At 42.2% G+C, this 26,332-nt stretch overlaps 1 protein-coding gene across 1 annotated transcript in view; it reads right to left on the bottom strand.

Moving 5' to 3' along the window:
* Positions 1-5,625: 5,625 nt before the first annotated feature.
* The window catches only part of ETF1 (eukaryotic translation termination factor 1), a 33,980-nt gene continuing 13,273 nt past the window's right edge, over positions 5,626-26,332 (bottom strand). The window contains exons 3-11 of the mRNA XM_061622465.1: positions 22,633-22,808; positions 22,412-22,551; positions 18,342-18,480; positions 15,802-15,992; positions 14,607-14,736; positions 12,850-13,005; positions 11,061-11,125; positions 9,474-9,621; positions 5,626-7,536 (exon numbers count right to left, since the gene is read on the bottom strand). Of these exons, the coding sequence (XP_061478449.1) occupies positions 7,454-7,536; positions 9,474-9,621; positions 11,061-11,125; positions 12,850-13,005; positions 14,607-14,736; positions 15,802-15,992; positions 18,342-18,480; positions 22,412-22,551; positions 22,633-22,808 (1,228 nt within the window). The 3' untranslated portion in view covers positions 5,626-7,453. The remainder of the gene's footprint in view (positions 7,537-9,473; positions 9,622-11,060; positions 11,126-12,849; positions 13,006-14,606; positions 14,737-15,801; positions 15,993-18,341; positions 18,481-22,411; positions 22,552-22,632; positions 22,809-26,332) is intronic.

Raw genomic sequence — 26,332 nt, 5'->3', positions numbered from 1 at the left:
GAACCACCTCCCAGACCCTGCCCTGCCACCAACTAAGGGACACTCACTCAAGCAAACATTTTCCCTTGAGATGCAAAAAAGTTAAAATACTACAAATGCAGCCCAGTAGCCAGAGAGGGTGGTGGAGGCCACTTTGTGTGCCAAGTGCAAACACAGTATTCACACAGACACACACGCACACACACACAGAGTCATCTTTCACCTCCACAGTTCTTTATCTCCATTCTGCTGCTGCCTCCTTCTCCTCCTTTATCCATGTTCTTGACCTCCAGATCCTTTTTCACACCACTCCATCCTTCACCACCACTACCCATTTTTTTAAGAACATAAGAACATAAGAAGAGCCTGCTGGATCAGGCCAGTGGCCCATCTAGTCCAGCATCCTGTTCTCACAGTGGCCAACCAGGTGCCTGGGGGAAGCCCGCAAGCAGGACCCGAGTGCAAGAACACTCTCCCCTCCTGAGACTTCCGGCAACTGGTTTTCAGAAGCATGCTGCCTCTGACTAGGGTGGCAGAGCACAGCCATCATGGCTAGTAGCCATTGATAGCCCTGTCCTCCATGAATTTGTCTAATCTTCTTTTAAAGCCATCCAAGCTGGTGGCCATTACTGCATCTTGTGGGAGCAAATTCCATAGTTTAACTATGCGCTGAGTAAAGAAGTACTTCCTTTTGTCTGTCCTGAATCTTCCAACATTCATCTTCTTTGAATGTCCACGAGTTCGAGTATTATGAGAGAGGGAGAAGAACTTTTCTCTATCCACTTTCTCAAGGCCATGCATAATTTTATACACTTCTATCATGTCTCCTCTGACCCGCCTTTTCTCTCAACTAAAAAGCCCCAAATGCTGCAACCTTTCCTCGTAAGGGAGTCGCTCCATCCCCTTGATCATTCTGGTTGCCCTCTTCTGAACCTTTTCCAACTCTATCATATCCTTTTTGAGATGAGGCGACCAGAACTGTACACAGTATTCCAAATGCGGCCGCACCATAGATTTATACAACGGCATTATGATATCGGCTGTTTTATTTTCAATACCTTTCCTAATTATCGCTAGCATGGAATTTGCCTTTTTCACAGCTGCCGCACACTGGGTCGACATTTTCATCGTGCTGTCCACTACAACCCCGAGGTCTCTCTCCTGGTCGGTCACCGCCAGTTCAGACCCCATGAGCGTATATGTGAAATTAAGATTTTTTGCTCCAATATGCATAATTTTACACTTGTTTATATTGAATTGCATTTGCCATTTTTCCGCCCATTCACTCAGTTTGGAGAGGTCTTTTTGGAGCTCTTCGCAATCCCTTTTTGTTTTAACAACCCTGAACAATTTAGTGTCGTCAGCAAACTTGGCCACTTCACTGCTCACTCCTAATTCTAGGTCATTAATGAACAAGTTGAAAAGTACAGGTCCCAATACCGATCCTTGAGGGACTCCACTTTCTACAGCCCTCCATTGGGAGAACTGTCCGTTTATTCCTACTCTCTGCTTTCTGCTTCTTAACCAATTCCTTATCCACAAGAGGACCTCTCCTCTTATTCCATGACTGCTAAGCTTCCTCAGAAGACTTTGGTGAGGTACCTTGTCAAACGCTTTTTGAAAGTCTAAGTACACTATGTCCACTGGATCACCTCTATCTATATGCTTGTTGACACTCTCAAAGAATTCTAATAGGTTACTGAGACAGGACTTTCCCTTGCAGAAGCCATGCTGGCTCTGCTTCAGCAAGGCTTGTTCTTCTATGTGCTTAGTTAATCTAGCTTTAATAATACTTTCTACCAGTTTTCCAGGGACAGAAGTTAAGCTAACTGGCCTGTAATTTCCGGGATCCCCTCTGGATCCCTTTTTGAAGATTGGCGTTACATTTGCCACTTTCCAGTCCTCAGGCACGGAGGAGGACCCAAGGGACAAGTTACATATTTTAGTTAGCAGATCAGCAATTTCACCTTTGAGTTCTTTGAGAACTCTCGGGTGGATGCCATCCGGGCCCGGTGATTTGTCAGTTTTTATATTGTCCATTAAGCTTAGAACTTCCTCTCTCGTTACCTCTATTTGTCTCAGTTCCTCAGAATCCCTTCCTGCAAATGTTAGTTCAGGTTCAGGGATCCGCCCTATATCTTCCACTGTGAAGACAGATGCAAAGAATTCATTTAGCTTCTCTGCAATCACCTTATCGTTCTTTAGTACACCTTTGACTTTAAATAATTGTTTTCTCCACTCCACCCCGTCTCATTCTCCACCTCCTCCCTTGTCACCTCCTACTCATCCACAGAACATGAGGAAAGAGCGACACTGCACAGAAGCCCAGTTTGAGGCACATGATTTTCATCCACAAATCAGAGGAGCAGAAGACTTCCCCTGCTCTCCCCCAAGTAATGCCCAAAAGTAACTCTGGAAACGTTACAATTACTCCACAAAAGTAGTAAAATTACCCCTAGTTCTATTACAATCAAAATGTAAAGGAATTACCCACTCGTTACTGAAAAAAGTAATGAAAGTAATTCGTTACTTGTAGCTAGTTACTTCCAAGCTCTGGAAGGGATAGATGAGAGGCTAGACAAACATCAAGTTGTCAACCAACCTTTAAGTTCCCCAACCCTTCCTTCTTATAGATTGCCAGAACAATCACCTCGCACTGCAAATGACAAGAGATTTATTTTTGGTGTCCATGTGTACGCATGCAATCAGTCTGCATCATTCATGTCTTGGTTTTAAATTGGGGACAGATGCATTCTTACTTTGGTGCACATATATAAGAATGCACGCACACACACACACATGAACACTGAGGCACTAAATTTAAGATTTAAAGTGTTGGTTCTTACCTATAAAGCCCTTAACGGCATCGGACCGCAATACCTGGCAGAACGCCTCTCCCGCTATGTACCTATCCGGTCACTGCGCTCGACGTTGAAGGCCCTTCTCTGGGTTCCAACGCATAGGGAGGCCCGGAGAGCAATAACTAGAGCTAGGGCCTTCTCAGTGGTGGCCCCCGAATTATGGAACGCCCTCCCTGATGAGATACGCCTGGCGCCTTCTTTGTTATCTTTTCGGCGCCAGGTAAAGACCTACCTCTTTGCCCAGGCATTTTAAATTTAATTTTCATTTATTTTAATTTTAATCTTTTGTCTTAATTTTGTTTTTAAAAATGTTTTCTATTGTATTGTACTCATACCCACATGTATTTTAATCTGTTTTTACCCTGTTGTACACCGCCCTGAGAGCTTGTTGGTATAGGGCGGTCTAAAAATGTAATAAAATAAAATAAATAAATAAATAAATAAATTGCAATCCAGTTACCCTTTCAGAACCTGCAGCTGGCAAAGCTTGTGGGCACAGGTACGTGAGTGACGCTTTTCCCATGGCCCAGACCAGCCTAGGATGTAACACCTATCCACTGCATACACAACAAATAGGCCATTATCAGCAGTGAACTCTTTCGTCAGTCAGTTGAGCTTTGCATGCCCAAGAGGTGGCTTCCTCCCATTCCATCTGAAGTTCTGTTCTGTGAAATTCAAAAACTTGAATATTCTTCCAATTGGCCTAAATTGAGGGGGATGACAGAAGTGGAAGAAAACAGCAAACTTGTTTGACCCCAGTGCCATGACCACAGGACACTGATCACAGGATGTGATGTGGTGGGTTTTCAGCTTATCAGGAAGGACTAGTTAAAAGGTTTGAGAACACTAGTTTCAAGAGGCTGCTCTGATGGCTATAAGATCTTGGATCTGGTTGCTCTTCTGTTCATGAGAAAAGGGCAGAGCTTTTTGCCAACTCCCCTTCCATACCTTAGCCCAGACCAATCCTGAGTCCCTCCCAAACCACAGATTGGAGTGGGCAGGGTGCTGAAGCTTAATGGACTCAGGAATGGTTTGTTCATGGAACAGAAATTAGGATCCAAGGCAAAGTTTCCAAATTACCCTGTACTATGTGGCTTGGGTTTAACCTCATCTACTTGTGCCACCTAGTGGCTTTGTTAAGCTTCAGCTTGTAAGAGCGCAGGCCATCTTTTAGGAGACAGGCTTATGAGCTTGCAGTCCGTCCCTTGATTCCAACTGGTCTTGTGCCTTACTCAGCTTCTTCTGCCAGTTAATAGCTGGCTGCATCTCAAGGAGAGATCTTCTCTATCAGGAGTGACTAACCTGTGGCTCTTCAGATGTTGCTGGACAACTCTCATCAGGCACAGCATGCATGGGCCAATGATCAGGGATGGTAGGAGCTGGAGTCTAGCATCTTGAGAGCCAGATTAGCCTGTTCTGTATTTCTCCTTCCTCTTCTTTGCTGGGTTCTCAAAGAGTTAAGGCTGCCTAACTGTAAGCCATGACACACTAGATTCTGAAGGATTTAAAAACTATAGGGAAACTAGATTATCGTAATTGTTAAAAGTAATACATTTATGCCAGGCACTGTACAAATCTCCGCCTGTGGTTCACAGCTTAGAACTTGTCATAAAAAGGATCAAGGATAATTTTTTTAAAGGATCATTAATATATACAGGAACTCATGCTGATTGTCAAGACATAAGGATTACTGTCAGGAAGGAAAGGCAAGCCTGGTGATGCAAGATCTTCCTTCATGTGTCCCAGTGTCAGCATATAGCAGTAAGTCATTGTTAGCTACGCAGACAACTCCACCTTGGATCTTTGGAAAGATCTGAACATAGGACTGTGTGGAACCACTTTTCACAACTCCCCCCACAGCCTTCCCTTAAGTCTGATTCACCTACCAACCCCTTCCCTCAGGCTCCTGTTTCCAGGCCCATGTTGCTTTGACCCTTCTTTCCTGGGCTATCTTCTACCCATACTTTCTAATCCTTGACATCCAGGCCTACCTAGCAGCCCATCTCTCTGCTCTCCACCATTGCTGCCAAAGCATAATCCCTCCTACTGCAGGAACCTAGAGAAAAGAAAGGGCCAGAAGGAAAGCCTTTGTTTAACTAGCAACAGAGATCTGCAATCACAAATATTTCAAAAAACAGGACTTGGTGATGGCATGCTTATGTATACGATAGCAGCTACATGTAATAGTTGAGATGAATTGTGCTTGCATTTCAAATCAAATTACTTATTTTAATTCTTACTCGTGGACTAATACTGTAACAATTCTGCACCAAACTACTATCAAGCAAGGCATCAGAGGGATGTGTCAACATGACAAAGACGACAGCACAGTAATGACTAGAGGAGCTATTGGGAAGAATTGAAGGCTGTAGGTCCCATATTTGAGACCAATTCCAAAAGAGATCGCTTTCAGGCAGTTGCAGCCTTAAAGGCTAACAAATTTATTGTGGTATAAGATTTGTAGATCACAGCTCATTATGTCAGACGTATACTTAAGACTATTATTTAGTTGGGAGGACTAAACAACCAAAGCATATGTTAGGAAGCTTTTGTTGCTGAAATTAAAATGCAGCTTTTAGCGGTGGTGAATTTGGTAGCAAGCCATATGGTGGTGCGGTTAAAGGCACCACTGACCTATTGGCAGATAAGCTGGTGCAATTGTTTAGTATCAGGAGTCAGTCAACTGTCAGAAAATCTGTAAGTGTTCTGTTCAGAAAAATTCAGTGCTGCAAATCACCCCCACCCCCACCTCACCCCAGTAAAATAAAATCAGGAATCCAGGGTATATTCTTAAATATGGTTTAATACTCTTCTCCATTTCTGTACATCACAACACCAAGATATCACTGCTTGGGAGCTCTCTGAAGAGGCTATGTAGTATGCAAAAGGCTAGAATTCTCACCCTTTTAATGTGTTTGTGTAAGTGTAATACATATCAGTATATATTGATATACACATCAATATATAATGCAATATATATCACCAAATATAACACATTGATTAAAGAGATACAAAAATTTGGCATCATTTCCAAACTTAAATAGTAAAAATAAAACTACAAAAAAAGGAGCTGCATACCCTAAATGTGAAACAAGCAGTATATTCAAAAATGTAAATTTACACCCATTTTTTCCGCTCTTGTCATGTCACAGCGGACCCATTTACAATGGCAAAATCAAAGTGTACTGCTTCAAAGAGCGCACGGATGCTTGTGATCAGGCATTCTGCAAATCAAGTTGCATACCTAGACTCACAAAGGGCTTCTGGAAGAGACTTCATCCCATGTGAACACTTCTTGTGGACATTCGCATGTACTGCCTGCTTGCTGAGTTATAAAAAGATACAAATTCTATTGCTCACACTGACAGTAAGTCGTTTTGGACTTCTTTAAGTACATACTGAGAGGAGAAGGTTTCGTTAAGATAGAATCTCCCTCCAGTTCAAGTGAGACAGGATTATTGGAACAATATGTAAAGTTTGCCAGCTGAGGAGTTTGACTAATACATGAGTGACAAGAGGAAAATGTGAACAGCTAGGCACTAAAATATCAGAGTATCCTTTAGAAAACCAGCCAGTCCCAGGAGAATGCAGGAAAGTGAGCTATTTGCCTTGCATGAGCAATGCCACAGTGTTGAAAAGTGAACCTTTGGCGCCAAGCTTCTAAAAAAACCTGTTAATTTCTACAGATGCTTCCCAGCCACCAGTGCCAAGGTTGACATCAGTCACATTTTTCTAGCTGCTTGCATTTAAAAGCAGTTTGTGAATTTTGGATGTTGACCCACCAAGGCAGCTTATGCAGTCCCAAAGCAAAACTAAAAAAAACCCAAACCCTAATAAAGAATAGAACCAAGCATAAGAAGCATTAGCTTGCTTGTGGAAACTGTTTATTGACTGACAAGAGTGAAGGCCACACAACTCATCATCCCAATCAAGCCTGCCGAGAAACTGGCATTTCAATTGCCATATATGAAACACACTTCCTGATTCATACAAGCAGCGCTTTTGCAGTCTAAGAATAAAACGGGTGGACTTCCTAGGCTGTCTGAATGTGCAAATCACACTTTTCAAGCTGGCATGCCAGAGAGTTCAATTCCTGTTACTTCCACCATTGTAGACTGAGAACAATGGGAACATCTCCCTAAGGTTCTTCTTCTGCAGTCTAAGCCAAGAACGCCATGTAAATGGGTCATGTCACTGCAAAACGCAGCAATTAATTGTCTCCAATCAAAATAAGAAACAAACCAGTATAATCTATTAATTTTTCAAATGAAGGTTTACAGCAGTTAATGTAGCATGAAGGTTAAAAAAATCATTTTTCATAAAATACAAGAGCAACCAATTTCACCATTAAGTAAAAGTAAAAACTGGGATTTTTTTTTTAAATTAGTCCAAAATGGCATTATAGAAACTTAGTAGATTGCTGCTGTACTGACACTATGACAAATCAGTAGGGTTTGCTTCTTTCTTCTTATTTTTAACCTGGTGTTCTGGATAAAGTTCTGGAAAAACTCCAATTCTAAGGCAGGGATCTGTTTTGTATTCCATCGCAAGCTTTCTCCTTGGGTTGGATGCTGGAGGGGTGAGGCACATTTTGCCAAACCCAGGTCGACTACCTAGTAGTCATCAAGGTCAAAAAATTCATCGTCTCCTCCTTGGTATTCCATTCCCTGGAAGTCCACTCGGTACCGCAAGATACCTTTGGAAACAAATGTTAGAAGGAAGATGTTACACACACTTAGTACCCCTATGCTGAACCAGACTGTATGCATTTCCTGCCCACTTTTATTTAGTAGCTTTGATTCTACTTCTGGAAAAGACTTGTGTAAAAGCTGCAAGGTAGGAACAGGCACATGCATAAACTGGCAGGTGGATTCTTCAAGAAATTGAGGCATTAACTGACAAGACAAAACTAAAGTCAGGAAAGATGATAAATAATTATCCCAGCCTGAACAAGCAAGCAAACTGTCACAGTCCAATGCAGCTGAAGTTGCTATTCTGGGTTCTGTTCTGAAGAGAAGAAAAAGGCACATATCTAGGGTAAGAAAGGCAGCAATATGAAGCAGCCAACTTATGCAAACAAAGAAGCCCCCTAAAGAGAAGGAAATTTCTCAAAACATCCATTAAATTCCTGTCATCTTGACCAGCTGTCGACAAGAGTGCTATGAAATTATCACAGGAAGTTCCCGTCCCTTACTTACAAAATATTAAGAGATGTGTCCATGCATGCACTTTGGGGGTTTCTCTCTGCAAGATGGGTTGTTTGTAACCCTTTCCCCTCTTCTCACATGTTACCTGCAACACCCTTTGTTCCGTAGATTGTGTGGTTTCTGCTCTAGATGGAGCATGTGCCGCTCAAAGATAAGCCATACTCCCTTCCAGGTTACAATGTTGCAATTGTAGGGGACATATACAACCCTGCACTTCATCCTCTTCATACTGTCAATTTGATAAGCTTGATCTCTTTAAGAGCACACTGATCAAGCATATCTTAAACATTTGACAACGTGGAAGTCATTGACTACAAATGAAGCTTTCTCCAATGGGAATATGGAGAATATACAATCTGTACATTGCCAACTAGCACTCCTATATGCAACCATATTTACTTGGAAGCAAGGCTAATTGATCTCAGTAGAACCTACTTTCCCCTCTGCTCCAAATGTAAGGTCCTGAGTAAACCTGGATTATCTGATAGAAATACTAGGGAAATTAATGAATATGGAACAAACACAGCTAGCTGTCTGTTTTGATAACTACCTTCTTTTTAAGAGCTTCTCCTTGCATTGTTTACAGGGGACTTCTTTGTACTGCCACCTCAGAGGCCCCCTCCTCACCAAAATAAATCAATAAATAATTGGGGGTTGTCACTCAAATCGCACCAGATGGTCACATGCAACTCCTTTCTTCTCTCTGTGCATACAAACTTATTTGTGAGCAGCAATTCCTCCAAGAATCTCCTGAAAAGCTTGAAGCATGTTAGCACACTTGGGAAAGAAACACAGGACTATGGAAAGTATCTACTAGAGAATGTGGACATACTGACACAGTCAGTATCTGTATTGCATTTGAAATTGTCTTTATATGTGCATTGTTTTATACCTGGTTTTTATTGTATTGTGAAACCACTGAGATGCTTCACAGGAAGCAATTCACAAATGAAATTATGACAACGATGAAGCATGGACCACTATCACTTCAAACATACAGGAAAACCTTTATAAATGGACACTTAGATGGTATTTAATAGGTGCTGCTGTGTTATTTATATGGCAGATGATACTGAATATTAAATATATTAACTCCAGCATGAGTAGAAATCACTTCTAAACAGAGAACTCCTGCACAGTATGAAAAACACTTAAGTTGTTCCTTTCAGTAGTGTGAAACATTTGTGTTGTCACCAGGGCTTGGTACATGGAACAAATGTGAGTTATAGAATATATCATTTCAGAGAAGCGAGGGGTGTGTGTCCACAAATGACCACATTGCAGAATTGTGGTCCTCCCCACCACAAGACATAACACTATAAAATTATTCCTCTCATTATAGACATGACTTCCTCTCTTCTGGCACCACACCAGATGAAGGGCATGAAGCAGCAATAACACCCTGCCATTTCCCCTTTCCATTTACCTCCAATTCCTCCAAATCCTTTCACAAACTGGGATCCTTCCTGTGACTTATCTGTCACAATTTCCAATGTGGCTCCAAATTTTTTGTAGTTGTTAGCAAACCACTCAAGCAGAGGCATGCTTTCTATCAGCTCGTGTTCCTGTCCAGTCTAAAGAAGATGGAAATTGAGGAGAAACTGTAAGCAAGTCTATTTTCTGTACTTTAATCAAGAGCTAATATGCCAACTTTTTCTTCATTCCACCTGGTTTAGCGTAACCTGTTGTCAATAAAAATAGTCATGTACTTGAAGCGACCAGCATATTTTTCACCCTCTGCAGTTTGTGAAACTGGCAGCATCTTATCGAGATGAAGTTTTAACAAGTCTCCTGTGCTCATTTAATTCATCACTGTATGTGTTCCACAACCCAATTCAGAGTGCTGGACTATGCTATTTCAAAAAATCCTTCCATATGAACCCTACCTACCTATTGAAGCCATTGGGGGAAGCCCTATTTTGTGTCCCACCCCTCTCAGGGGTACAGTTGGTGGAGATGCAAATCAGGTCCTTCTTGGTTACAACACCCAGACTGTGAAATTCCTCCCTTGTGGGATGCTTTTGTAACCCTCGTCTTATTCCAAATGTCAAAAAAATTACCTTACACCAGTATTCACAGCACTGGTCAGTTGTCTTCCCTGATCTGTATATTAATGTGTATGTTTTCCTACTGCTGCATGACTTTCTTGCTGTTTCTGATTTGTGCTTTACGTTGCTTTTTTTGTATTTTTGATTTCTTAATATTTTTCTACAATATTTTATTTCTAAGTTGTACACTGTTAGTTGCCTTTGCAGTTTAGTATTCACTGAGAATCATGAAAATCTCACCTTTCATTAAGAATGCAAGCCACTTGCCATTCTCTAATACCATAATTCCAAGTTTCTTTCTAGTTGACTTGCTAGCTATTCTGCTTGTTTAGGGGGAAGAATCTAGGGTCCGTATCAGGCCCTCCGATTTTTCTTTGGTATCCTGAAAACTCTGTATTTATCTGATGGATTTATATATAACTTTTCAGGCACACCAGACAAAACGTTCTACATAAAATAAACATCCATACAAAACAATATGGTGGGGAGAACCATAATTGAAGAAGCTCTAGTTGCTGCTTCTCCCTTCAGGGCAAGATGGGTATTCAGAAGCCCCTCGGGAGCAGCTTAGTTCAATTCCACCATTGCAAGCTTTGTCAAGAAGCAAAGTCTCTAACAGCAGCCTAGATCACTGAATTTCCTGAGGGCACAGAACAGTGATGAAAGGAATGTCAGAACTGCTAGGCTGGTCCTCTCTCTGCTAGCAACTGTTTTCCTAAGCAACTGATTCCACCAAGTTGCTCAAAGTCCTTTGCTCTTGCTTACTGAAGACAATGGAGGAACAGAGGCTTCCTTCCTGCTTCATTCCATTGCTTCCTCCAAAGTGCTCAAGGTAACAAACATGAATCACCCCATTTTCTGCTAGAAATGATCCTGTGAGGAAAGTTGTAGACAGCAACTTTCTCCAGGGTACTTAAGTTGCATCACAGCTAGCACAAGAAAAAGATGTGGCTTTGCATAAATACCTCTTTATCTGTGAAGTGAGATTTATCTTTTTCTTGTTCTGGTGTAAGATAGAGAATCTTCTCCTCTGCAGGGGAGGGGGGCAGGGAAAGAGAGAGAGAGAAAAGCACATGACAAATCAGTACAAATTCCCCAAGGCAATCACATTGCATATGTACCCAATGAGTGCAAAGCTGTATGTTATTAGCACAGAGAATTAGAACATCCATTTTTGTGGAGAGGTATGAATTTTAGCCCAGTCATGATAATTTAAGGGCAGCTACAATATCACCTGCACCAAACAATAGTGGGAGATGCGTGAGAAAGCTACAGGCTAAATACAAGCACAGTTAAATCTGGACCAGCATCCATTTAAGGAGGGAACACACGTGTTATCTTCCCCTTCACCCGTTTCGGAAACTAGGAAAGACCAGAATCGTTTCCGCCAACGCCCAGTACAGACGGCGGCTGGAAAGACTTGCAGCTGCAAATTATTGTTTTAAAAAAGGAAGAGAGTTGCTGGCAGATTTCTCTTCCTTTTTGCCTACTCAGGGGAAAGCCGCTGCTGCCCAGTATGACTGAGTGTAAGATAGGAGTAGCTCATCTCTCCTTACTGGGAACACAGGTCAAAGTGAGGAGTAGCTCGGTCTGGCAGATCCCCTTCTGCCAACTGCCATGGCTCCTACTCATAGAGAGCCCGTTCCCATTCAGATCTCAATACGGGTATAAAGAGACAAGTGTGTTTCTTTCCTAAGAAAGGAAACATGTGAATTGCTCCCTTTTCTTCTACCTTCCTGACAGTAACCCTTCTGTCTTGACAATCCTGTATATATTAATGATCCTTTCAAAAAATTATCCTTGATCCTTTTTACGACAAGTTTACATTTACATAGAAGCAACATGACAGCTACATCCTTGAAGACTGCTCAGCCAAGATTGTAGGAGAGTATAGGCATTTACCCCCTACAGTTAGGTCACAGCTTTTGAACCCATCTCTGGAAAATTAGGGCTACTTACAGACATCACATTTTATAAGTATAGATACAACTAAATTCAAGTACTTAAAAGTATCACTTAAAAATGGTTAAGTGTTTCCTAAACATGCACCTATGAGGCAAACACAGGCATACGTGACACCAATTCATTAGTGAAAATTGTGTGCTTCTCAAAACACTGATTCTTTTTCATTCATGCCGATAAATCCTAATGTTAGAAGATGGCTTTGGTGTCTGCGTGTACAGGATTCCCTTAAATGCCACTGGTGAGAGCGTATCTAAGATAGAAACTGTTTTACAGAGTGATCTATACAGGGCTGTGGAGTCAGTACGCCAAACCTTCGACTCCGACTCCTCTATTTTTCTACTGTCCGACTCTGACTCCACCCAAAATTGCTTCCGACTCCACAGCCCTGGAAAGGGCTGTAAATGTCTTTTTAAATGGGAAGCTCTCGTAGAAGCATTTTTATCGCTGCCTGAACATGTGCTGATCTTGGCATCACAGCATTTGTCTTCATCTGGGTCCTGGGTCATACACTGACACACAAAATGTTTTCCATCTTGAGTTATGGTGAAATGCTCAACTACAGCTGACTTCATGGGAAGCTTCTTTGACATTTTGAATTTATATTTTAAAAAATTTGTCAATCAAAATTTATTTTGAAGTCGGAGTCGGTACATTTCTACTGACTCCGACTCCACCCAAAATTGCTTCCGACTCTGACTCCACGACTCCGACTCCACAGCCCTGGATCTACATCAACCCATACAAATTAACCCCTTAGATCCCAATATCTGGGCAGAAGGAGCTACATACCTTCTGTGCCTTGGCAATGGAGAACGTATCTCATTATATCCAGGTTTTCATAAACTATCAGGATCTCTACTGCTCCCATTTCTAAGGCCTTTAGAGTGTCTTCAACACCAAAACAATACTTTCCCGTGTCCTGACTGATCTCATCAAAGTATCGGCCTACATTTAATGTAAAACAAGGAAAAATGGAAATGAACATGCCATAGATATTTTAAATCAATGCAGTTTGGAATATAAAAGCAATTTAATTTAGCCAAGATCATTATATTATTGTGACATGGAGGAGACATAGTTGATTATGTTCAGGAAGATGGAGGTTAATTACCTTGGTGGTACATGGTCAGTTGACTCAGTTGTACAGACACTTCCATAGTGATCAAATTCTATACACTATGGTCTGGTTCAGATGTCACACTAAACCATAGCTTAGCATGACAAGAACAGGCCTAGGCAAGGCTCAGGCGCACTTGCTCCTCCACCCTATTCACCATGGTTGCGAGGAGGAGTTAAAAAGAGTTCCATTTTTTCTTAACATTATCTTGTTGGGTCGTCCAAACTACAGTTTATTTGAAATAAACCAACTTCAAATTGTGGCTTATGAAACTGACATGTTTCAAACAAATCTAAGTTAAGATTAACCACAGTTTAGGGTGTGGACATTACACTTAACCATGGTTAATTAAAATTAGAAGCAAAAGCTTTCTATCTCCGTGCAGTGACATCAGATGACGGAGGAACACATGAGCCAGAGGCTCATCTAGGCTTATTCCTGGCAGGAGAAACCAGGGGTGACCAAAATGGCACCCATGGGCACAATGGTACCCATGAAGCCTGACTCCTCCCCTCAGCCGCTCACTGCACCCTTGGTCATGTCGTGGCAAAGGTGCTTACCCCTTTCTCACTTGAAAACTGCATAGAGCTGAAGGAGGAAGTTAGAAAGGTGACACGTTTTCCATGTCCTTTCAGCCTGTGTGTTTATTTGGTGGTTTTGGAAGACTCATCACTTCCTAGCAACTGATTCACAATTACTCAGTTCCTCTACAAATATAACCCCAAATCATCCACTAGATCAGGGCTGGATAACCTGTGGCCCTCCAGATACTGGGCAACAACTCCCATCAGACCTGACCAGCATTACAAATGGTCAGGGATGACTGCAGCTGGAGTCCAGCAACGACATCTGGAGGGCCACAGGTTAACCGCCGCTGCACTAGATTACAGCAATTTCTTTCCTGCTAAACAGATATAGAGAAAGCTTAAACCAAAACAGAAGGGATAGACCTCTTTCTAAAGATATGCTCAAGGTATCACAAGGGACAAACATGTAACAATTAACAGAGTAAGCCAATAACGTTTCTTAAAGTTTATACCAGCGTGCAAATGCAGTAGAAATATTCCCTCCAGTTTATTTATTTATTAAATTTGTATCTTGTCCTTCTCCCTAAAAGGAGTCTAGGACAGCAAACAAAAACACCAAAAACACTGAAATATCTTGAAAACAAAACGTTAACATATTAAAACAAAACACCTTTAAAAACATCTAAAAAAGTAATTCCAACACAGACGCAGACTAATCTAGTATTGAGTTGCTTAAGTATCTTTTCAGCAAGACTTTTTACATGTAACTAATTTCAAACAAGTTTGCCAGCTGGAAAACTGGTACCCACTCCATCCCAAAATGCAGTGCATAATGAATATCTTGAGTGATAGTTATATAATTGGTCAGTTATAATTAAGACGATCGGGTATTTTATTCATACCTATTAGTTTCTTTTCTTGAATGAATTTCACATTAGATAGGACCTCAGTGGACAATTCAATTGCTTGATTGAATCCATTTTCGCCACCATATGAGATGTCAACTAGCTTTAGTACTTTGGATTGCAATCGCTATAAATACAAAGACGCGATGTCAGAAGAGACATTATATCAGGCACAAGCAACTGTTTTGTCTGTTGAAGGCTGCATTTGGCAGGGGGAGATAATATGCTGGAGCCCACATGCTGGCAGGTGTGGCCACAGCCAAAAACGAATGTGAACACCCTATCCCCCCTCCGCTCTGCAACCCCCCCACTCGGTGGACTACAGGAGGGAGGGAGGCACAAATTGCTCTTGCCAGAGGTCTGAACTAACAGCTTGCAGAGGGTTTTTGAAATTAGGCCAAGGGCTGCAGGTTGCCCACCATATTATATAGACAAACTAGATTAGAAGCCTATACAATTTTATACTGTAGAGTAAATGAAACCTCTGGATACAAGTGGCGTTCCTCCATACTTTACTAATACCAAATTCAGGAGAATCTGGGTAATTAATCCCTGGCTTTTTCCTTCCCACTTCCAAACAAGGGTAACTAATAACTCTTATTATTCCAAGATTAAAGTTTCAAGCCCCCTTGGATGGTGCAAATACACGGGCAGCGTTTGGGAAGCAGAATTTTCCCAACATCTAGATCTAGACAGAATCATCTAAATGAGTCCAATGACCATGGAACTATACACAGCTCCTTCATTTTTTCCCACCACTGAGTTATTGCTCCTCTCGCCTTTTATTTATTCATCAAATAAATGTCTAAACCGCTCTTTGTCATAACCTCAAGGAAGATTTCACATATAAAATTATTAAAACTGTAAAGCTCCTTCAAGTATTTGGTCCCAAGTCATTCAGGACTTTGGGCTCGAGAGCACACAGGCAATCAGTGCAACTCTCATCGAACTGGTATTACGGGGTTACCGTGAACCATGCCACTCAGCACTCTGGCAGCTGCATTCTGCACAAGATGCAGCTTCTGAACAGTCTTCAAGGATAATTACATAGAGCGCATTATAATAATCTACAATGACTCATTGTAACCCTAACACTAACAACTATGGACTGCAGCACCAGCACCAACTGGCCAGTGCAGAAGCATTAGACGCTCAACCATTATGTAACCACAAAAACACCACTCCCATTTACCTGATCAAACATGTCTGACTGACTTAGTTCAGTTTTGAAGTCAGCTGACCCAGCTAAGACAAGACCAGCCACGTTCACCTTGTCGCCAGAAATGAACAGCTGTACAGCCGTTTCCGCTACTTTCCTTACGTAGTTGTGGCGCTTCTCCATTCTCAAACGAGCAAAACGCAAGGCAGACTGACCTCCTCTTCCTTTGAGAGACAGAGGTAAAAATGTAGCAATAATGAACGCTGTTTTCAACCTCAAGTATTTTCATCACCCTCCCTTAAAAGTGAATATTTTGGTATTTTTTCCTGTACTTTAAGTGCCTGGACCACAATTCTGTCAAACCCCAACCAAGCTCACACAAAAGGAACTTCTGTATTAAAATTCAGACACTCACTTCAAGGCAGACTAGTATGATTTATGACACATCTGCAACTACTACAACTGCACTGTGCTGTGTGAGGATATCATGGATAGTGCTCACCACATGAACCCAACCCTATTTAGCGATGTTATTAACTGCCCAAAGCACTATTAAATGGTCAATTTAATTAACTGCTTGATTAATGCAATGGGCAGCATCCTTCAGAATCACACTGCTACATCCACTGAAAGTCCAGAATTAATGCAGAGTTAAGGATGGCTAGCCCACTGATTTCAATTTAATCTACAAAAGCAACAGTGCTTCAAGCTAGAATGCAAGAGCATTGATTTGTACTCTTGGGGGAAACACGTATTTTGGGAGGCAAAGCCTTTAAACAATGAGATATTGGTCTGTACCTACCTTCAATATTGCTACATTCAAGTTACCCAGATGGCATATTCAAGAAAAAGGTAATTTAGGTGCATACAGTGCTGTGAAAAAGTATTTGCCCCCTGTCTGATTTTCTGTGTTGTTGTATATTTTTGGCACTGAATGTTATCAGATCTTGAACCAAAACCTAATATTAGAGAAAAGGGAACATGAGTGAACAAATGACACAAAATTTTGATACTTATTTCGTTTATTTATTAAAGAAAGTTACACAACACCCAGTGCCCCCGTGTGAAAAAGTAATTGCCCCCCTATTAACTCAACCCAATAAAAGGGATTATTAGGCCCAGGTGTTTGAATACCTTGGTAAACAATCAGGCCTGATTTGGACCAGCCCTGCCCAATATAAATCTGACTAACTTTGTCCCTTGCCATCAGATTGAAGTTGCCACCACACAGGTTCCAAAGCTACATCATGCCATGATCAAAAGAAATTCCTGAATACCTCCGGATAATAGTTCTGATGCATATCTGTATGGAAAGGGTTACAAAGCCATTTCTAAGGCTCTGGGGCTCCACCGAACCACAGTTAGAGCCATATTGACCAAATGGAGGTTTGGGACAGTAGTGAATCTTCCTGGGAATGGCCGTCCTGCCAAAATCCCTCCAAGAGCAAGGCGTATAATCATCCAGGAAGTCATGAAGGAACCCACAACAACATCCAGGGATATGCAGGCCTCTCTCACCTCAGCTAAGTTCAGTTCATGACTCCACCATCAGAAAGACACTGTGCAAACATGGGATTCATGGCCGAGTAGCCAAGGCAGAAACCACTGCTCACTAAGAACATGAACACTCGTCTAGAGTTTGCCAAAAAGCACCTGGATGATCCTCAAGAGTTCTGGAACCATGTTCTATGGACAGATGAGTCAAAGATGGAACTTTTTGGGCCCTGTTATGTCTGCCAAAAACCAAAAACTGCATTCCACATGAAGAACCTCATACCAATGGTCAAGCATGGTGATAGCAGAGTCATGGTTTGGGAATGCTTTACTGCATCAGGACCTGGACAACTTGCCATCATTGAAGGAACCATGAATTCTGCCTTGTATCAGAGAATTCTACAGGAGAATGTCAGGCCATCTGTCCATCAGCTGAAGCATAGCTGGGTCATGTAGCAAGACAATGATCAGAAACACACAAGCAAGTCTACATCAGAATTGGTTGAGGAACAAGAAATGTACAGTTTGGAATGGCCTAAGTCCCACTGAGATGTTGTGGCAGGACCTGAAAGGAGCAGTTCATGCTTGAAAACCCACAAATGTCACTGAGTGAAAGCAGTTCTGCATAGAGGAGTGGGCCAAAATTTCACCACAGCGCTGTGAGAGACTGATCAAGAACTGCAGGAAGCATTTGGTTGCAGTCACTGCTGCTAAAGGTGGCGTAACCAAGTTTTGAGTCTAAGGGGACAATTACTTTTTCATATGGGGGCACTGGGTGTTGCTTAGCTTTCTTTAATAAATGAAATAAGTATCAACATTTTGAGTTGTTTGTTCACTCAGGTTCCCTTTTCTCTAGTATTTGGTTTTGGTTCAAGATCTGACAACATTCAGTGCCAAAAATATACAACAATGCAGAAAATCAGACAGAAAAATACTTTTTCACAGCACTGTAGCCTCCCTTCCTCCAAATGACACAAGTGCTTACAAATGACCCCCCTCCCCAGCTTCTCCTTTCTTGATAAAACACCAATTTGTCCCTTCATCTATTTACAATTCTTGAGTTATTTTTTACACGTTACCATGCTTCTTTGGGAGATCCACTGTGAACTTGTGCAGCACTTCTCTGGTGTTTCCTTGAAGAGTTCCGAAGAGTGCACCACTACCATCTATTACAATAAAACCAAACTTGCTGTCATCTGACAGTAGTGCTGTAAGGGCCTGAAAGTCAATGTAGAAGTTTGTGTTAAACCCACAGCATTCAATACTTATAGAACGTCTGTATCTATACGGCAAAACATGCTGAAGGAACGTTCTCCTGAAGGAATGTGTTCTCCCATTTTAGACTCCAAGCAACTATTCTGACTCACTTAAAACTCATTAAAAAGATAGGTTAATTAGGCTAATCTAGGGCCTTTCTGAATTGCTACCTCTGCTCACGCTTTTGATGGGTTATTACCTAACATCAAACTGCAGTATCCCTTTAAGTTTGCTAGAGAGAACTGTCACCAAGTTAGCTCAGATTATGACGATGACTAGGTAAAGGAAAACATAAGAAGCCAGCTTGTGGAAGTAGCAAATGGACAACCCAATTAAAAACACTTCAAAGCTCAATCGATGCACTAATAAAAAGCACACATTATTTTGTGAAAAGGAAAGGAGAGGTAAGCACCAAAAGAGGCAAAGTTCAAATTAGTGCTTGATGGGAGAATTCATCAGTAATATAACTAAAGTCTGAAGCTTGCATTTTGTGCCACCCTTGCAATTAACTACTCGCCTAAGGCAAGCAACGGTTTAAGTGAGTAGCATCCTGGTATATCAAAGCTTAAGAAACAGGACAGCAACACACAAACAGGTGCAACATGATTGGGCTGCATTTGCCACCCCAGGGTGGCCAACTTAGGTTGTCATGCTAGAAACAGTACTAGGGTGTGTGACAACCTAAGTAATTACAAGCCTTTCACAATACCACTCACTGGCATGCTACACAAAATGCAGGAATTGCAAACTGCAAACAATTCTGAGTTGCAGGTGGCTATACTAACCTGCCAGAAATGTGTATTAATAAAGGGAACATAAGCATGCATTTCTATTTTATTTATATCATTGTAGAAAAAGCAAGACCATCTCTTTCAATCTGAATTGGTGTTACACGAACACCAAGCTGACTGACAATATTCACTGCACACCTTAGAACCAAGATGTTCAGCTACAATGGGAACTTTTGTGTGTGTGCACATCTTGCCCACAACCGCTTAAGAGGTTTTCTACAATCGCATTCTTCTCCTCCTCCTGCTCTAAGCGGGACCCAGGTCCTTGCCACCGCTTCAACAACAGCTCGGTGCGGGGCCTTCTGCACGGGGCCTCCTGGCGTGGGGGTCTCCTGCTCCAGAACAGCCTGGTGCCTCCTACCCAACAACAGCCTAGCCCGGGGCCTCTTCCCGGCACGGGGCCTCCTGCTTGACAACAGCCACCGCCTCCACGTCCTTCTCCCTCTCCTGCTCCAGGCAGGGCCCAAATCCCCAAGCCCGAGCTCCCACAGCTGCCCTCCAACATGAACTGCCATCAGCAGCAGCAGCCCGGGGAGCAGCAGCTGAGCGAGCCCGAGGACATGGAGAGGAAGACAATACTGAACCAGCAAACAGCTTCGCTGTAATAAATGCCTGTCGCCCTTCTGCCTCTCGAGAACTGCCGCCCCCACTAACACCACCTCCTCTTCCTTGGCGGTGCCGATAATGATAATGTTGTTTCTGTTTAATTTAATTCTTGTATTGTTTATATTGTATATTATTGTGTTTTTATACCTGTGTTTATTTTTCTTGTAAGCCGCCTTGAGGGCCTTTGGCCAGAAGGCGGGATATAAATAAATAAATAAATAATAATAATAATATAATCAAGTCGTATATAAATTTTGTTAAATAGCTTTTTTTTAAAAAAAACTGCTAATGCAGCATTTCTTCTAGATAAGCAAGAACCCAGCCTGGTAAGTCGAAGTAAATTGCTAATGGAATCAGTAATGCAGTATATCAGTCTGCACTGACTGTTGCTGTCCCTCGAGACAGCTAAAGTCCCTAGTAAGTGCTGCAAGCACTGGGCCCCCTGCCTGACCCTGGCTCCAGAGAGAGGCTGCAGTTAATCTTGCAGCCTCTTGCATCAGCTGCTGGCTGGGGCAGGAGACATAAAAGCCCAGCTGCCCTTGGGTGGCAGGGTTGCCACTGAAGGGGCAACACCAAAGCGGATTTCTCCTTGGGGAGTCCCTTAGGGAGTCCTGTGGGCGAGGGAACTACCCCCCTTCTATTACCTTCTTTTTTCTTTTTAATTTGTTTTCTTTTAAACTAATCTACCATAGAAGACGAGAGCAAAGCTATCTGCGCCTTGTTCCTTGCTGCCACTCCTCTCATGGATGGGTTCCTTGTTGCTCATCTACTGTGCCATCTTGTTCCCCATGCTGTTTAACATGTATATGAAGCCCTTGGGAGCAGTCATCAAGAGATTTGGGGTGAGGTGTCAGCAGTATGCTGATGATACCCAGCTGTATTTCTCCGTAACATCTGAATCAGGAGATGCCGTGCAAGCCCTGGACTGCTGCCTGGACTCGGTGGTGGGCTGGATGAGGGCCAATAAACTGAGTCTGAACCATAGAGAGACGAAGGCACTGTGGGTTGGTGGTTCCAAAGTTCAGGTAATTGGTCAGTTGCTTTGCTTTGGATGGGGTCATACTCCCTCTGAAAGAGCAGGTCTGTAGTCTGGGGGTGGTCCTGGATCCATCTTTGACGCTAGAGGCCCAGGTGACCTCAGTGGCTAGGAGTGCCTTTTACCAGCTTCGGCTGGTAGGACAGCTGCAGCCGTTTCTGGACTGGGACAGCCTGACCACTGTTGCCCATGCATTGGTAACCTCCAGACTGGATTACTGTAATGTGCTCTATGTGGGGCTGCCCTTGAGATTGGTCTGGAAGCTGCAGCTGGTGCAAAATGAGGTGGTGAGACTGCTCATTGGGGCAAGGTATCGCCAACATGTCAACCTGCTGCTGAAAGAATTGCACTGGCTGCCCATTTGCTACCGGGCCAAGTTCAAGGTTCTAGTTTTGGTGTACAAAGCCCTATACAGCTTGGGACCAGGATACCTGAAAGAAAGTCTTACTCCTTATATACCCAGTCGATCACTGCACTCTACAGGTGAGGGCCTCCTGCAGCTGCAGATACCATCTTATCAGGAGGTCAGTTCTGCACAACATAGGAAACAGACCTTTAGTGTGGCGGCATCTACCCTGTGGAATTCCCTCCCCTTAAATATTAGGCAGGTGCCATCTTTGCTATCTTTTCGGCGCCTTTTGAAGACTTTCCTCTTTCAACAAGCCTTTTGAGACCTCTCCCAGTCTGCAACTGTGTTAGAATGGCTGTTAATATGATTTTTTAAAAATAATATGTTTTTAACCCTTTTAAAAAAGATGTTTTTAAAGCTTTTTTGAAAAATGTTTTTAATGTTTTGTTTTAATGTATTTTAAGGTCTGTTTTTATGATGTTTTAAAGTGTTTTTAGCGTTTCTGTTTGCCGCCCTGGCCTCCTGCTGGGAGGAAGGGTAGGATATAAATCAAATAATAAATAAATAAAAATAAAATTTCTGGCCTAATGTAATGACCCAACAGCTTTCTCACATTTTATTTATAATTATGAATTTGAACTTGAAGGTAAGGACTAGCAAACCATTAATGTCTGGCTCCAGAAAATACTTTATTTTATCTCATTGGGACAGACCACTGAAATTACTTAGATGGTCTTGCATTTTATACTCTGTAAAAGCCTGCAATTTGTTCAGTTCACAAATTAAGTTTATAAGGTTGTGCTTATAACCTCTCAGACAAAATGAATCTTTGTATCCCAACATTTGTGATGACTATCAGCCTTGCTTCTGGAAAGTTCTGGACACTTAGTGTGCAAGTAAATGGCCTTGCTCAGTATCTTTGTACGTGAACAGAAATAGGAATCCACATTTTGAAATAAAAATACACAGGTGTATGTCTAAATAATTAATGTCTAGTTACCTCCACAATGCAGCCAAAACCTAATCACTAGCATAACATAAAGTGACTAAATAAGCTATGTATCATATGCCAAACTCATAATTTGGCTAGAAAGGCAGAATGCCTCTTACCTCTGTATGGAATTTATTGTCACACAAATACAACGATGTATTTATTGGTTTGAAAGGTTCAAAATCAATGTTCACTTTCTTCTCTTTTCCTTCTTCTGTCACAATTGTTCCACAGTAAACAACAAGACCATTCGGAGGTACTGTAAAAAGCACATAGTACGACCTTAGATGATGCCAAAGCAGGCACAAATATTCACAATGCAAGCGGAAGAACCTCTTACCTTTGTTATAAAGTTTTAGTCGTTGCTGTACAGATGTAATGGCGCCGAGGACTGAAAGGCGATTCACTCGAGATTTAATGTTTGATGCTGTACCAAATTCATCAGCTAACATTTTTGCCACTCGTGAAATCTGGTCTTTGGGAGGAATGATCAATGATATCATGCTGGTGCCATTCCTGGAAGAGAAGGAAAAGAAACTAGGTTCAGACAAACAAATTAACACAATCTGTATGGCTTCAAGTATGGAAGAGAACACGCCCAAAATCAATCCCAGGAGTCCAGGACTTTCCTACACACTTCTCATTTGCTTTCCATCATTTGCAACATCCCTTTGGAAAGAAGGCCTTTCATGCATACCTCTGGCCTTTATGGACCACAGGTCTACCACAAATCAGTACACGCTCATCAAATTGGTAATGTTCTACATTCAGTGAGGCAGCAGGCGTGTCTTCTGAGCCAAACTCGCCTGATCTGCTGTCCTAGAATCAAGCTGTGGAATGAAACTTGCCATCCCCAAATTTAAGCAGCAATCCCTTTTTAAAACAGCTATTATATTATGGGAGGTACACAGACGACATCTACATTGTTACTCATCTATATTGTCCAGAGGATGATTTTTTCTCATAGATGAATTCTGTCGATTCTAATATTAAATTCACCATGCATAAGGACTTGTTAGAAATCACTTTTCTCGATGTATTAACATATAAATATGATGTCTGACTCATAACAGCAGCCAGTACTCAATGACAGAGCAAACCCACACAGGATAGAGTGCTCTGGCATATGGAAATTCCATACTGACACATTTGAAAAACCTCAGGTGGGGAAGACTTGCAATGCCAGTCAGGAATGCAATTCTAACAATGGGACAAGTCCTCCACATGCTTTAGTAATTCTCATTTTTATTTTTTAGCTTACTGAATTGTTTAAACTATAACAAGAACAACCGCCACTCCACTCCCAATATCTCCACCCTCCTGCTTGTCAACCTACTCACAGATCAGATGGATTTTACTAACCCTCCTTTTTGGGAAGGGGAAATTTCTAGTAGCCAAGAACATATCCATGTTGCCCAAAGGCAAACATTTATTTTGTCAGTTCCTAGCATCCTCCCGCCATCATACAGAGCATGTAATGGAAGATAACAAAGAGCTCTTTTCCCTTACATCTTTATTCTCCCACCTATCACTGTTACGAGGGACAGAGGAAATGGTCAGGCCTGCTCCTCTAGATCCAGGAGGGTGCACTTTCACTTTTAGCATAAAAGCACTAGATCGTATACCACACTGTGCAGCAATCTCCTCTCCATGCAACTTCAAAAGCTGCTCCACAGGGTTCCCCCAACCCTCTGGAGCACAGATTGAGGGTGCACAGCGAGTTGCAGGGGTAAAGAGGGAGAGAAGTTCCATTGTGCAAGTAGAACGAAAGCATTGGATGCAACCGACTATTGTTACTATCAAAAACAAAGCACTCAATATTAGAACAGAATTACACCTGAGGAGAATTACACCTCCTCATCCCTACTTAAGTTTCCGATGCAGTTATTTCTAGCAGCATGCTCTTTGCACATGCTTTGAATTCCCTATGCCAACATTAAAGTTTTTAAGTGCCCAGGAGACCAAACATCAGCATTTTTCCTGTCCTCCTAATAATCCTCTCTACTATATATCCCGTGGCGCAGAGTGGTAAGCGGCGGTAATGCAGCCGAAGCTCTGCTCACGGCCAGAGTTTGATTCCAACGGAAGGAGGAAGTCGAATCTCCGGTAAAAGGGGTCGAGGTCCACTCAGCCTTCCATCCATCCGTGGTCAGTAAAATGAGTACCCGGCATGTGCTGGGGGGTAAAGAAAGGCTGGGGAAGAACTGGCAATCCCACCCCATATATACGATCTGCCTAGTAAACGTCGCAAGACGTCACCCCAAGAGTCAGAAACGACTCGCACTATAAGTGCGGGGACACCTTTACCTTTTTTTACTATTATAGAAGACTAGGGTTGTAGAAACACGTCTTGATAGAAACTCACTAGGGGCTACGTCTATAATGCTGTGCCTCCCCAAATGGGGAAAGGACTCCTTCCATCACTAGAGATGATATTTTATATTACCCTTGTCAATATCACTGCCCATTATTCCAGTGTAGCAGTTAGCCTGTCACCTATGGCAAGCAACAATGAACCCAAAGCAAGTGGGAGCACCATCTGCTGTATCTGAGAAGTGCAGTACATAATACTTTCAAGCCTAAAGGAAACCCCATGCAGTACCACTGGAGTTGCATATACCGTCTCCCTCAACGCTTTAATAAGAGCTCAGAAAAGCAACACATGCAGCCATATCAGCACCATATCACTCATTCCCAGGCTATCAAGGCGTTACCACAACATTCCTTCCTAGACAGGAAAAGCAGCCACAATAGAGGTTCTGCCAGGACGTTATCCCCAAGGATTGACTACCTCCACACAAATGCAGCTGCTTCCCCTGGTCCATAACTGCTGAGAGAAGCAGCTGCAATAATACCCCAGCACTCTTGCTGGCAACATGATGGGGTATCTGGAGAGGAAACAAACATGGCAGACAGTGCGTGTGGTTTTAAGAACTTATTTGAAAAGCTGATCTACTCCATCATTCCATGTGAGCATTCCTGGTTAATTTTTTTCATTACTACAGAGACCACGTTTAACGGGATGCTCAAAAATCATTGGATGCATTTTAAAACATAGAATTTGAAATGGTTTAAAACAAGGGTGGGGAACCTCTCTCAGCTTGAGGGACACATTCCATTCTAAGAAACCCAATGATGGCCTGGGCCACCAAAGACAGAAGCAGGCAGACCAAAGGATGTAGCTTTTACCTTTCTACAGTAAGCAAAATTGTAGCTATGCAGATCAGAGGTTTCTACATACACACCCCTCTCCATCCAGGCAAGCAAGAGGCATTATCACAGTTCAAGGGCACAGTCCACCCAGGCAAAAGTATTCAAAGACGGGGGCAGAAGTGGGCCAGTGAGGGGCATGGCCTGTGGAGAGGGGGCATGACCAAAGGATGGGGCATGGTTTAGGGAGAATCCAAAGGGCCAAATAAAGATGCCTGAAGGGCCACACTTGGTCCCAAAGCCTGAGGTTCCCCACCCCTACGCTAAACAGGCATTTGAGATGGGCTCTATCAACTGTAGTGCACTTCGCAACACTTATAATACTGTGATACTAGTAAATTTAGCTGCATCCAGTCATATGACTTGAAAGAAAAAAACAGAGCCAAGAGGCAAGTACGATTTATGACAACTTATTCAAATAAGAGGTTGCTGCCTATACACATACCTGGGGTAAAATGCAGTAAGCTAAGACATGTCTGCAGTTTGATATTGGTATATGCTAAATCGCAGTTTCAACGATGTAGAGATTGCATTAAAAACTAAGTTATAGTTTATCACTAGTACTAATTAGATCAGACTCCCCTCTCCCCTCAAAAGAGACTTCCGGGCCTTTTGGGGATACAATTGTCAGAACAGCCATTTAAAATATTTGTTTTACTTTAGGTTACATTTGGGCTCAGCTTGTTTAACTTATCAAAATTTCCAAATCTACCAGTATAGTTCAATAGAAAAATCCTGTATATAACCCCAATTCCCACTCAAATATAGTATCCCTTAGTAGCTTCATCAAGTTACAGCTACTGTACATGTAACCCCATTTCCACTACTCA

This window comes from Rhineura floridana, chromosome 4 (assembly GCF_030035675.1).
Source record: "Rhineura floridana isolate rRhiFlo1 chromosome 4, rRhiFlo1.hap2, whole genome shotgun sequence".
NCBI lineage: Eukaryota > Metazoa > Chordata > Lepidosauria > Squamata > Rhineuridae > Rhineura > Rhineura floridana.
The sequence above is the reverse complement of the archived record's forward strand: the minus strand, read 5'-3'. Positions and strand labels throughout refer to the sequence as shown.